The following is a 14,228-nucleotide window of genomic DNA, read 5'->3' as shown; positions in this document are numbered from 1 at the left end:
TACTGAGTAATTAAGCTTTCACTCATACAATGGCACACATACAAATGCTCATAAGAAGTATGCTCCACTGCTAAAGATTGCATTCATTAAAGCCATACTTTCTCTACTAAGAAGCTCAGAGCAAGCAAGATAGCATTAATCTCCCAGTCTTCTAAAGTGTGGCTGTATCTTCTTAAGCCGAAACAAATTATGGGCAGGAGCACTTACATGGAGTAGGCAGCATTAAGCGTGTTGAAATGGCCTTTTGTTTCATCTCCACCAAGATACCTAACCAGTTATGGCATCCCTCATTAGTTCCAAACACAAAGGAGCAACACTAATTATTATACTTCATGTCAAGTAACTCGATTCTTTACTTTCAGCCTGTAGGTCTATGATTTAGACTTTGGCGCTATTGACTGGTAAAGCGCTTCAACATAATCTGATATAGCAATACCAAACTCATATGCCTTGAATGTCAAACAGGTATCGGTTTCACACAAATTAATGCTTGGAAATATTTATGAACAACAAATGAATCAATAGCAACAAATGCTTAAGTAATGCTAGATTGAAGCACAAAAGCATCTTTGTTCAAGAAGAGACGCATGATGTCAGAACTTTGAGAGGGGAGAAAAAACTCATGCAAAGATGTGCTTCAAGTTATCACAGCCACACTCAAAGTTGAGTGAGTTCTCAGGTTGTGTGAAGAGATAGCTGGATCAAAAAATCAAGGTAACATGACATTGCACGAAGACCCATGTCAAACAACAAGCTAATAAAAGACAGCCCTTGTCAAAAACCTACTTCCTAAGAGCACAAGATGCTCATACTTTATCGTCATACTTGTTACAGTTGGTTGGTTCCTGAATTAATTATACCTTCAAATAGTCAGAAAGGTCTGAGCTTACACAAAAAACTTGCACAAAACAAGAGAAAGAGAGAGAAATGAAAAGATATATTAACATTTACAAAAGGCCAAAATGACCTATGAGACCAACAAGTTACAAACTGGTGAATCTAATACATAGTTTGTGTGCTGAAAGAAAGACATCCTAAACAAAATGTTGTGATGAAAGTGAAAGTGGGGGAAAGGCTAGAGACTCTCTAGTCAATACTGAGGGGTGCAAAATAATGAGGGGTGCAAGAAACTTAAGCTACTAAGAAGGGGATAATCCTCTAGCTCAGAGTAAATCTAGCATCGGTCGGTGTCAGATCTCATCGATGTTCTCCATGGTCAAAAACCTCATTGGGCATCGTGCGTGGCACGCCAAAATAATCTGAATCCTCCTCTGTAATCTCCGTCTATGCTAGGATGCCCTCCTATGTAATCGTGGACGCCTGGATCTCCCTACGTCCATCGCACGGTCAATTAGTGTGCCTCTAGTTTGGAGGTGGGATCCGAATTCTGCTGCACAACCTATCTCTCTAGCTGTCTAGTGGTAATGGCTGGCCTGAAATAGTCCGTAACCTGCCGCTGAGTCTATCTCTCTACTCGCCTCAACAAGCACTCTCTATGTCTCCTCAGCTCAAGCAAGAACAGACCCAAGCATCTATGATCCTGGTATTTGTCACCAAGAGGTGTATTTTTCCTGTTGCCTTCTTTAAATATGTACTACATATTTTTATTTATTTTATTTTGACTTGTTGTAGCGCGGATAATGTGTCGTGCTCTCAACAGTGTGGGTGCCCCTCAGTGCAATGTGCGTGACAATCTCACTCAAACAAATGGAAACTCTCTCAAACAGAATGAAACACAGGAACAATGGATAACAACAGAAACACAACAGTGGACCAGAACATGTGGACTCGGCTAGCTCAAAGAACCATGTACAGACTCTGGCGTGGCAGCACACTCAGCTCCAGCCCAGGACTCACAGGTACAAATGGGGTGTCGAGGCTCAGATGTGCAGGGATGGTGAAGCAGTGCTATGTGTAAGACTCGCTCTAGACGACTACGTACAAGATAATGATGTGAAGCAGATGATGATAATGACCCAACGGCCCATAAATGTCAGCCACCTAAGCCAATCTCCAAAGTGAGTGGTGGGGGTGACCTAGCCACGATGTCCACTAGACCACCGTCCGTATCCTGCCACGTGTCACTGCCCAACCCAGCCCAAGAGAGTCCGTCCAGTGTGAACCTGACCCGACGGTTCACACCAGACCAACTGTACTAACTGAGTGTCTTGTGAAAGTGACACTGTAGCCTGCTACAGGTTGCCCGCCACAAGACCGCTCACCGTCTCGGTGAGAGGAATACTGAAAAAACTGTGAAAGAAAACCACTAGGTGCTGCATCCGTACATTTCTTGAAGCAGGTGCTAGGCCCAACCATTACCTTACCTGCCTCAAAAGTGGAGTAAAACACTGTCCTGCTTGCACAAGCAACGCCTTAAGCCTTTGAATAGGCCAAAACCCAACATGATTGCATAGTCCAAGAATTCCAACTGGCACAACAGGATGAGGCTCCACCACAGCAAAGTGATATGCTAACTATGTAGCTAGGTAGGGGTGAGGGAGAGAGGATAGACTAGGTAGGGGCGAGGGCTTAGAGGGGGTGGGTAGGGGCGAGGGCTTAGAGGGGGTGGGTAGGGGCGAGTAGGGGGAGGGTAGGGCGAGGGGAAGGGAGAGGGTGGGTAGGGGCGAGGGGGCAAGGGGTTGGGTAGGGGCGAGGGGAAGGTGAGGGTGGGTAGGGGGAGGGTAGGGGCGAGAGGGAGTGAGGGGGTGGGTAGGGGCGAGGGAAAGGTGAGGGTGGGTAGGGCGAGGGGGGAGGGGGAGGGTAGGGGCGAGAGGGAGTGAGGGGGTGGGTAGGGGCGAGGGGGGAAGGGGGAAGGGAGGGTAGGGGCGAGAGGAAGTGAGGGGGAGGGTAGGGGCGAGGGGGAGGGACAGGGGCGAGGGCGAGTGGGTAGGGGGCGAGAGGGATAGACAAGGGGGGGGGGGGGGGGGGGGGGGGGGGGGGGGGTAGGGAAGGGTGGGGTGAATAGGGCAAGAGCTCGGCAATGGAGAGGGATAGACAAGGGGGACGAGGAGTGGTGGGGGGTGATGGAGCTGCTCTCCTCCACCGGCCTTCATTTATCGTTGAAGCTTTGAGCTTCTTGCTACAATCTGCAGCTTTAGAAGCGGCCTGTGAGTTATACGGAGCTTCACCATCACTTACCTTACCGTTACTGATTGCAACCCAAAGTCAATATAAGAAAGGATATGCCAAGGCGACACCGCCCTACCGCACAGGCGATCATCATGCTTGTCCCTGTGGAAAGCGACAATTTCATCTCTGAACAACCGAATGCAGGAACCGGCACCAAAGGAGGATTCTGTAGGAGCCGGCACCGATGGAGGAGGGCCTGCCACCGGCAGGAGCCTACAGCAGTAGGGGACAACATTGGGGAGAACATTAGTGCCTGCTCTATATTGTTTTGGTGACTCTCATGTAGATGATGGGAACAACAATGTTCGGCGCTCTTGATGATCTCTTTGCCACAGCTCTGAACCCTAAGGATGTGGGCATTCTGATTGTGGGTAAGGTCGAGGGGGTAAGGGTAGATAGGTACAAGTAAGGAGCAGACAGCTATCATGAGCAAGACAGCTATCATGATCTTGGAATTCATCTTGTAGGACGGGCTCTGAGAAGGGAGTTTGCTAGGCACAGAAGAGAGCTTTGTTCTGGTCGGAGAAGCAGACAGCAAAGGGGTTGATGGTTGAGGGGGAGCGAACTCCTGTAGAGGGGATTTCTTGCTGCTTCTACGCTTCTTCAGAGGCTCAGGTGGCTCATTAGGTTTAGTTACTATGGAAATATTTGAAGAGGGTGTACCTTTAAGCAAAGAGTCAATAGAGACTCCATAACAAGGCATAGATTTGGTAGCCTCCAGCCACTCCAGCAGATCTTCGTCTGACCCTCCAAGTGTAGTAGGTTGTTCTTGTTCAGGGTTGGTTTCCATTAACAAGGAAACTTGCTGCACCACTGGATCCATGCCTCCTGCTAAGAGGATGGGTTGCATCGGGGAGCCAGAAGTATGTATCCACATTGCATCGTTTCCCCAATCATGGAGTGCTTTAGTGTGTCGCAGCCATGGTCTTCCAATAAGCAAGGGAAATCCGCCCTCAACCTGGGAAAGACGAACCACCACAAAATCCAAGTTAAAAGTAAAGTTTTGTACCTGCAGAGGCGCATTGTCTACGATGCCCACTGGGTATACTGTTCGTTGATCGGCCAATGTAACTGTGAAGGGAGCAAGGCGAGTAGGCTGTAGACCTAGAGCTAACATAGTGAACTCGGGCATCAGGTTGATGCCAGATCCACCATCCACTATCACTCCTAAGAAATGCCGACCCAAAACGGACACTGTTAGGCGAGGGCTTCTATAATCAGTGAGTGGAGCAACGGGATTGGATATCATATAGGACTCTGATGGTCGCACTGGGAGGTGCCCGCCACAAGGACCCGCTCCAGGATAAAGTGATTGAATAACAGCAAGGGTGTCACTTCTAAACTTTGCATCTAGTCGCAGCATGTCATAGAGGGACACTTGTTGGAAAGTGTTCTTCAAGACTGTCTCTGCTGTAAGCTTCTCTTTTTCTACCTGTTGTTCCTCTGGTACCTTGATCTTCTGTAGATCGGAAACTGCTTCCAAGAAAGCTTCATCGATATCGGAGAGCAAAGATTGGGATTCTTTGATGGCACTGGGGGATGGCTTGTTAACAGCTGCAGGTAGGGTATCCACTGGTGTGAGATTGTGTGGGGAAGTTGAACTTGATGGAATGCTAAGACCGAGAGCAGCTCTCTGGGCCCGGGTGAGGACGCCCGATGGCTCCTCTGCCAACTGCGGCGGCTTATTTTTAGGGGTAACCATGTGAGTAGAAGGGGGCGGCTGAGAAACAGTGCTAACTGCTATCAAATTCAGCTTGGGGAAGGCAAACTCAGTTTGGCTTTGACTTGGGTTCGAAGCCGTGGATGCACGAATTTTAGGGAAATCCTTATTGTAGTGATTCTTCAGATCAGGGCAATGACGGCAGGGAGGGGACCCTTCGGGCAGAGGGCATTTGCTTTGGTAATGTCCATATTCCCCGCACCTGTAGCATAAAATGGGCCGATTCAAAGAGCGAGTCGAAGGGCGAGGTGGTCCTTGCTCCTGGTGCATTGAGTTGGAGGTGGATGCATAGAAGCTTTGAGGTGATGAGGGAGCAAGGGTATGGTAAAAGCTCTGGGACGGAAAAGTACTTGACATACCTTGCATAGGAGGGGCTGTCAGCAAAGGTGGCATATGGTGCGGATGGCCACAAGGAGAAACCATGTTGGATGCTGGTGCTAACCCTTGTTGGAGAGTAGGACCAAGACTTTGTTGTATTTTTTGCAATCCCTTTATATAGTAGCAATCCTTATCTTCATGACCCGATTTTTCGCAGAAGTGACAATAAGAGCGAAGGGGACAGTCCTGTGGAGGGTGTCCTGGAGAGCGGCATGAACTACACCATACCATAGCCTTAGTCTCCTGCTGAGACCTGAGCTCTTCTAAGTCTCTTTTAAGTTGATCATACGCCTCTTGATGTGGAGGCTTCTCCCGTCTGAGAGAGAAGGATCTCTCTTCTTGAAGGGCCTGCTGTAACTTTAGGACTTCCAGTTCCCTTCGTAAAGAAGTCAAGGGGTCTGATGGACTGTCCACGAGTACAGGGGTAGTATCTAACTGAGAAGAGTTAGTGAACTGCCTTCTGGCTCCCTCTATTCTAGTAGCAGTAGCAACAAAGTCCTCCAGACTGGCTTCAAGACAGAGACTTTCTCTGAGCTTTTGTTGAGAAGTCTTTGGCAGAGCCTTCTCTACCCACTTCTTCACCATGAATTCCCCTGGTTGCTGAGGCAGCTTGGCGACCAGGGACTTTGTTCTGGTCATTAGCTCTGCAAATGTCTCCTTGGGCTGGAGCAACAGGTTGGCCAACTCATCTAGAATCTTCTCTTGATAATCCCCTGGTCGGAAAGCTTCACAGAACTGTTGTCTTAACATGGTCCAAGTAGTAAAGTGGTTTTCAGCAAACTGACTGTACCATTTATCTACAAGACCATCCAAGGTGGACGAGAAGAGCACCAGGTATGCATCTTCTCTGATGAGGCCACGACATCTGCAAAGAGAGACAAACCTCCGAGCATGGTCGTCTGCATCTTCTGCGAAGAGACCTTTAAAGGTAGGGAACTTGATGTTCACCTTTGCCAGAACACTTGTGAGCTCCTCCATGCCCTCTTGCACCTGAGTCTGTTGCTCACTAGCTTGCTGTAACAAAATGGGTGAGAGCCTTACCGGAGAAAGTGACCTGGAGGATGTAGAACCGGTCGAAGGAATGGAGGTAGCCGTATGAGTAGGTATGGGTGATGGGGTTAATATGCTTTTATTGGGCACCAAGGGTTGACGCCGTCTGTGGTAGTACTTCAGAGGACTCAATAGTGCACTTTGACGCTCCAAAGACCTCCTTGTATGTGTCATGCAGTAACCACCAACCCCACCAAGCTTTGGGCAAGAAGACCTTCACTTGGGCAAGACAACCTTCACTTGGCTGAACATTGGTCTAGACTCTACTAGACCAGGGCGAGTGACTAGACCACTTGGCCTCGACCAGGACGAGAAGGGACTAGACCAGGGATGAGAAGGACTAGACCAGGGACGAGAAGGACTAGACCAGGGCGAGGACTGGGTGGACCAGTGCGAGAGAGGACTAAACCAACAAGGCGAGAGACTAGACCAGCTAGAGTAAGCTGTCAAGGGTGGAACTGGACCAGAGACCAACCGGCTGCACAGGCGAAGCGAAGAAAACCAGCTACTCAACAGAGTGAGACTTCAGTTGAGGTCCCACCGTGATCGCCAAAATGAGAGCACCTATAGCGCGGATAATGTGTCGTGCTCTCAACAGTGTGGGTGCCCCTCAGTGCAATGTGCGTGACAATCTCACTCAAACAAATGGAAACTCTCTCAAACAGAATGAAACACAGGAACAATGGATAACAACAAAGACACAACAGTGGACCAGAACATGTGGACTCGACTAGCTCAAAGAACCATGTACAGACTCTGACGTGGCAGCACACTCAGCTCCAGCCCAGGACTCACAGGTACAAATGGGGTGTCGAGGCTCAGATGTGCAGGGATGGTGAAGCAGTGCTATGTGTAAGACTCGCTCTAGACGACTACGTACAAGATAACGATGTGAAGCAGATGATGATAATGACCCAACGGCCCATAAATGTCAGCCACCTAAGCCAATCTCCAAAGTGAGTGGTGGTGGTGACCTGGCCACGATGTCCACTAGACCACCGTCCGTATCCTGCCACGTGTCACTGCCCAGCCCAGCCCAAGAGAGTCCGTCCAGTGTGAACCAAACCCGACGGTTCACACCAGACCAACTGTACTAACTGAGTGTCTTGTGAAAGTGACACTATAGCCTGCAACACTTGTTTTCCCCCGAACCCTTGAAAAGGTGCAAGTGGACATTGCATGGCCAGTGTGAAACGGCTGCGAAAACGGATTTCTCACAACGGGAGTCTAGGTCGGTCGGTCTGGGAATGGTCGGGCCAACTAGCACTGAGTTCTGATGAGTATGGAAGCCTGTGTGCAGCAACTGAAATCTGGGCCACTCGGAAAGTTACAACTCTATAAGTTGGTGGGAACTAGGGAATTAACTCAAAGGGGCAAACTGGACACTTGGCAGAAGGAGAACCACTTGCAGGACACCTTAGCAAGAGGGGGCGCCCATTTTGCGCTGATTTTTGTTCATTCAGTGACCTACAATGTGTGTGTGAGTAGTAAGTGCAGGTTGACAGCTTTAATGGAAAGCTTGCCTTCTCCTTTGTCTCATGTAGCGCGATGATTTGCTCTCGTGCATCTCTCTCTCCCCTTTGGCACGTATGGTTATGCCCCACTAGTTGGGCTACTCAGATGAATATGTACAGTTCTGGGTGTTTATGCGTGTTTGCTAAGGCAAGAGCCTTCTGGACAGGAACCGCATTAGCTAACTGCTAATCCCCCACAGGTACGCACAATTCCATCGTGAAAGATTGCGAGTTTGGAGCGTTTTCTCACGTGAAAACTCGTCCAATTCACAAGGGAATTGTCCCATTGCGTGCGGGAGCCCTTGGGATGCGCGTAGGCGTGTTTGCTCCGCTCAAAACGATCTGAAACAGAGAATTACAGCCTGCTGTGTTTTTCTGTAGGTTTAGGGTTTCACGCCTAAACTGCAAGGGAACACCAGGGGGGCTCCGTGAAAGCCTTGGGATGCGTGTAGAGGATTTTAGACACCCGACAGCAGAAAACAGAGAATTACAGCATGCTGAAATTCTGTTGCAGCCCACCAGAAAGCTTTTAAATAGGAAATCTGTCCTGGACGAGTGTTTTTGACCTACAGGGGTTTTTGCTTCGTTGTGCAGCCGAAATCAGGTCAAAAACCTGCGTTTTCAGCGCTCGCCAGGTTTGAACAGCTTTGTGAGAGTTTGGCCTAAGGCTGTATCTAGGATTATCTCCAATATTTATCTAAATATATGGTTTAATCTTATAGTAGACATGTAGACTTGTGGTTTTTCTGCATGCAAAGTGGTGTTTCTGCATTGATTGTTCTTGAATTCCTTTGTTCCTCTTCTCCGGAGCAGATTTGGTGTAGCACACTGATGCAATTTTTGAATGCTTGATACTTCATTGTTACTCTGTCACTTTCTTCAACACATGTTTTTGAGATATGGTGCTGACAGCGGTCGATATAGAGTAGGTTAAGAGAACGTCAGGCAGCCAAACCCCTTACGATCATAGTAGAATACAAGCTAACCAAAAAAATAAAGTAAAGGCCAATTCTCACCCAGAAAGTCTGCAAACTCAAGGAGCTGGCCAAAACAACCAAACAGAGCCCGAACCGCTGACGTGCTCTGAAGATGCTTTAGGCCAGCTCTACGCTAACATGGTTGCACCCCAGTGGCAAACCTTCACCCTAGTCCTAGGCACAACCTAGAGGAATTTACCTCTTAACACCCCCTCCAAATCTTGGCTGGGATATAAGTGGCATGTATCTTGGTAAGATCAACCAACAAACGGATCAAACATGACCACAACATTATTTTGACATTTTTCTCTGTAGAAAACGAGTTATTTAACTTTAAGAACAGGATGTTGCCAAATCATATCAACTTAAGACATGCAAATTTGAAGCACCTTCATACATATCAAATGATGTAGTACCTACACTGCTCCAGAACTTCTCCCTTGCCACGCTGCATCTTTCAACTTTTCAAGCTTCAGTATATCGACAACTTCAATACCCAGTCCTTTGTCAGGCAATTCTGAACGCCAACTTTCTCGCCCTGATTTTTTTCCGCCAGATCTCATTTTGTTAACCACCTGTTCAATAGAAGGTTGGCTGAACGACTAAATAGTTTGCACTCAAATTAACAGACACATCTGTCTGGCATACAATATGCAGACTTTGAGAAGTGTTAATCCAAGAAAGCAGGCAAACACGTAAACCTCCACAATAAAGACGCGTTGCATTATTGCAATGGTTTAAGGATAAGTTTTCAAAAGCAAGATCCATAACAGAAAGGGCAGAATTGAATTGACAAATCTTGGTGCATATCGATGGGCACGGAAATGGCTAAACAAATCCATTCAAAGTTCTTCGTTCTAGTGAGGAGAGGAATCTGTAGGAATTTCACCCTTAGGAAGCCTGCAAAAAATTGCTTCCATGCTACTCAACGACTTGAAAGTCTTGTAGTTTCAATGTCTTAAATGGATTCTTGATAAAGATGGAAATGATCAAAATGAAAGCTACAGGTCCAACCTGTTTCACCAATAAAGGCATTTTCTTGCCCCTGGTGTATTTTGAGCAATTATGCTTCTTTTCTCCAAAGTGTTGGGCATCAAAAGGAATCATAACTCTTGGAATAATCATAACGCGTGATTAATGAGTTGCTTGACAATCTTATATATCAGCATGCTCATCACCTTGTGGCAGTGACTAACAAACTTCAACACGACAAAACCAAGTAAGCCGCAAAAAAGGAAATATGACAAAAAAAACCTTGCTCCAAGTAGTAATTAAGAGAACACAAAATTAAAGACAGTTCAAGTTCCACATGCATAAAACTAGTGACAGTAAGTTTTCACTTACATAAATACTTGCAAGTAAAACAATTGGTAAATAATGCCTTCATAAATGGCAAGCAAGAAAAACTGAGTCGCCAAGTTTTATGTATATCTAGAACTCACGCGCGAAGCGAAGCAGTCCCCCCCTCTCTCTCTCTCTCTCTCTCTCTCTCTCTCTCTCTCTCTCTCTCTCTCTCTCTCTCTCTCTCTCTCTCTCTCTCTCTCTCTCAGTTATGGCTCTTTGATACTTTGGTTGCCTCTACTATGTTATATGGGGTGTAGGTTTGGGGACCTTCTATAGGCCAGGATGGCTGGAGGCGTATGGAGAAGCCCCTGGTATCTATGATCTCTCGGCTGATTAGAGCCAAGGCTTCTGTACCGCATGATATCATTCGAGTGGAATTAGCTGCCCCCCCCCCTATGGAGATTGAGGCGCTTACCAGATCAGTCTCCTTTGTACACAATCTGTGGGATACTACCAGAGACATATATGCCAGGGTGGCTCTAGAGTCCTCCAGACAATTAGCTCTTAATGGGGATACATCATGCTGGTATGCACAGATGGCATCATGGTTTCAGACACATGGTTTCACCATGGACAGGTACACGGGTAGAGACTAATAGACATATTCGTCAGGATCTGATCCAGCTGGACACGAGGAGGACATAGATAGAGCCGTTACAGGAGTTGGGCACAAAGATGGCTTTCTATAGAGAGCATCTTCTCCACCTCACGAGGGATGGGTTTGTGATTCGACCTAGCTATATGGACACGCATCTTTCTCATGGTTTGTGTTGTGCCATTGGCCAGATACGCACGTCCTCACATCAGCTCGAGACTGAGACAGGCAGATTCAGAGGGACACCAGCAGATAGCAGGATATGCCTCTTATGCCATCTAGAGCCAGAGACAGAAGTACATTACATATGTCATTGCACAGTGTACTATGAGATATGAGGCCGTTTTCATTGTCTATTCAGAGAAGGTTTTGGGCCTCTACCTAGGGTCATGAGTTATGAGGATCAAAGATGTCTTGGGCTATATCTACTTGAGTTACACAGGCATAGAGAAACTTTAATGAGGAGAGCTGAACAGAGACAACCCCAGAGACAGATCACAGATTTCTTTACACTAGATATTGTACACCCAGAAGAACAGATAGAGGAGCAGCCAAATGTGGAGAGGTCTACCCGCACTACTGGCATTCTCATAGACCGAGCATTGGAGCTAGGGAGATCTAGATGACCCCGATGGAGAAGAGGAGCTACACAGTTTCGAAGGAGGCTACAACAAAGGATTCGAGCCATACTCTTTCGTCGTCCAGAGTGCAGATGAAGATGGATCTCTATGAAGATGGATCTCTACTCCCCTCCCATATTGTCTTCACATTGTACTACTTAATTTAGGATCCCGCAGTATTTATATTTTGTTATCCTAGTTTAATTTATTTTGTTAATCTGACTTTGTATCAGATACACCGCATTGTAACTTTCTGGTCTCATAGGTCACTTTGGCCTTTTGAAGACATTAATATAACATTTCATTTCATTTCTCTCTCTCTCTCTCTCTCTCTCTCTCTCTCTCTCTCTCTCTCTCTCTCTCTCTTTCATCCGGGTAGCCTTGGCACCAGACCCGCCCATGTACCACATCTTACATCCCCCCATTAGTACAGGATGGAGCTAGATAGCTTGATGCATTCTCATGATTGTACTACCTTGAGCATATAGACATGCATATACCCCTAGAGATAGAGCTCCATCCCTCCTCAGATACTCCACTACCTACATTCAGTTCAGTTTTGTATCAGTTTTGTTTCATTTGTCTTTCCGATAGACGGATGACATACACACCATGTACATTTGATTTGTCTCATAGGCCGATTTCGGCCTGACATAGACGTTAAAAATCTTTCTTTCTTTCTCTCTCTCTCTCTCTCTCTCTCTCTCTCTCTCTCAAAATTCTCCTAGAGTCCTCCAAATGGTCTGAAAGGCCGAGTCGAACTCCCACCATTGAACCAGCAACTTCTGACTGCAAGGATACATGTCTCTCTCTCTCTCTCTCTCTCTCTCTCTCTCATCACGCCATCTCTCTCTCTCTTTACCATGCTTTCGTTTAGGGTTTGCTGCTGTATTTTAGGGTTCGCGACCTGTTTTTAGGGCTCGCGACCTGTATTTTAGGGTTCGCGACTGTTTTTTTTTTTTTTTTTTTTTTTTTTTTTTTTTTTTTTTGGGGGGTTGTTGGACAGATCTGCGTTTTATGGTTTGCTGCATTTTCTGCACTTTAGAAACATCAATCCTCTCTTCTCTCTCTCTCTCTCTCTCTCTCTCATGTCATCCCCAACCTCACCTATGGCAACAAGCAAACTCAAATATATGCTTCACTCCAAACGAATTTCCATCATTGAATTGGAAATGAAAGCATGGAGAAAAGAGATGGAAGATTGGAGGAACGCGAAGACCGTTTTCCTCCGAGAAAATGAAGAAAAGGAGAAGAGGTGGAAGGACGAGAAGGATCATCTTCTCAACAAGATCGCCACGTTGGAGAATAGCATTTTGGACCTCCACAAAGAAGTGTTGGAAACACGGTCAAAAAATGGGCTTGAAGAGGGGGAATTTCAGCCCTCTTTGAGGGAAGAAATTGACAACATCAATGAGGAGAAGAAGTCATGGGCCGTGGTCATATCCGAAACGCAAAAGAAAGTAGAGGAGGCCGAAAAATGGATTGAGGTTGCCAAGAAAGGGAAAGGTAAGGAAGCTCCTTGTACACCCACTCTTATCAACATGACCCTCGAAGAGGAACAAAGAAGGAGGGTGCGGGCTCTACATGTGAGGGTAACCGGCCTCAAGGACATAAACAATGTGGAAAAAGAGGTCACAAGCCTCACATCAATGATGGGGGTGGAGAAGCCTTCACACATTAAGGCATGGAGAGTGGGCAAGAAGAGTGAGGGCCCCGGAGAATCTTCAAAGGAAAGAGCTCTCATACTACGCTTCCCTTCATTGGAAGAGAAGAAGGAATTCTTGAGAAAGAGACCTACTCTCAAGAAGACAGGTATTTTCTTAGGCGATGACCTCACTCTCTCACAACTTGCGCATATGAGAGAAGTAATGCCCGAGATTCAAGCGGCAAGGGAGAAGGGGAAGATGGCCTTTTACAGAGATGGTCGGGTGGTGATTGTAGAGCGGCGCTCTACATGACGGTGCGAGACCTATGGGACCACATTGAGGATGGCGACTTGGAATTGTAATGGGTCTATGAGGTTGGATGTTGGTGCCTTTGAGGACAGTTTCAGAGACAAGGACATTGTTTTCTTTTCAGAGACTCACCAGGCCCCTGGCCAACTGTTGCCACATGTGGTGGGATACAAATGGGAGACAGCCCACAGAACAGTCACGAGATCTGAGCATGGGAGTAGAGGTTCAGGAGGAGTAGCGGTGTTGTTTAGGGAGGAGCTACAGCCACTACTACATATTGTACGGAGAGATGATCAGGCTAGATACATGTGGGTGAGGCTGAGAGCTGACACAGGTCGATTTCTATATATTGCTATATGTTACTTCCCCCCCAGTACGTCAGTATATGCTGTATCCAGAGGGCAGTCGCCTTTCTCAATTCTAGATGATGATATATGGGAGTTTTCTAGGGATGGTGATATCATCCTCCTAGGAGACTTCAATGCTCGAACGGGCAACTGTCAGACAGTCTTCTACGACACCTCAGATGAGATGCTTAGAGAGTTGGATGTGGGTGAGCTGGGGTTTGACAGATGCTCACATGACAGAGAGCAGACTGAGTATGGGAGATACCTCACGGAGATGACGACTACACATGGGCTAGCCATACTTAATGGCTTACAGCGGTTTCCTGGAGCAGCAGGCTTCACATGCTTTCCACACAGACATGGGGCCAGTACAGTGGACTATGTTATGACACAGCCGAGCTTTATTCCTTGTATTCAGGATTTCACGGTGGGAGCCAGACCAGTGGGCGTAGCAGTGGATCATGCTCTCTTGACACTGTCCGTATCTTTTCAGTTTAGTACAGCCCAGAAATCAGGAGGCAGGTCACACACCCGTTATACATTTACACCAGAGACTGACTCGGTTTATACAGAGGCGATCTGGGATCGTCTATGCACAG

General features: G+C 47.0%; 1 protein-coding gene across 1 annotated transcript in view; it reads right to left on the bottom strand.

The window, feature by feature from the left end:
* DPL1 (dihydrosphingosine phosphate lyase) overlaps positions 1-14,228 on the bottom strand; it is a 94,945-nt gene that overhangs the window by 25,912 nt on the left and 54,805 nt on the right. Inside the window, exons 4-5 of the mRNA XM_086514161.1 lie at positions 9,189-9,343; positions 208-267 (exon numbers count right to left, since the gene is read on the bottom strand). Coding sequence (XP_086370287.1) covers positions 208-267; positions 9,189-9,343 — 215 coding nt within the window. The remainder of the gene's footprint in view (positions 1-207; positions 268-9,188; positions 9,344-14,228) is intronic.

The sequence above is a fragment of the Adiantum capillus-veneris genome, chromosome 6, assembly GCF_014529385.1.
Source record: "Adiantum capillus-veneris isolate H3 chromosome 6, ASM1452938v2, whole genome shotgun sequence".
Lineage (NCBI taxonomy): Eukaryota > Viridiplantae > Streptophyta > Polypodiopsida > Polypodiales > Pteridaceae > Adiantum > Adiantum capillus-veneris.
The sequence above is the reverse complement of the archived record's forward strand: the minus strand, read 5'-3'. Positions and strand labels throughout refer to the sequence as shown.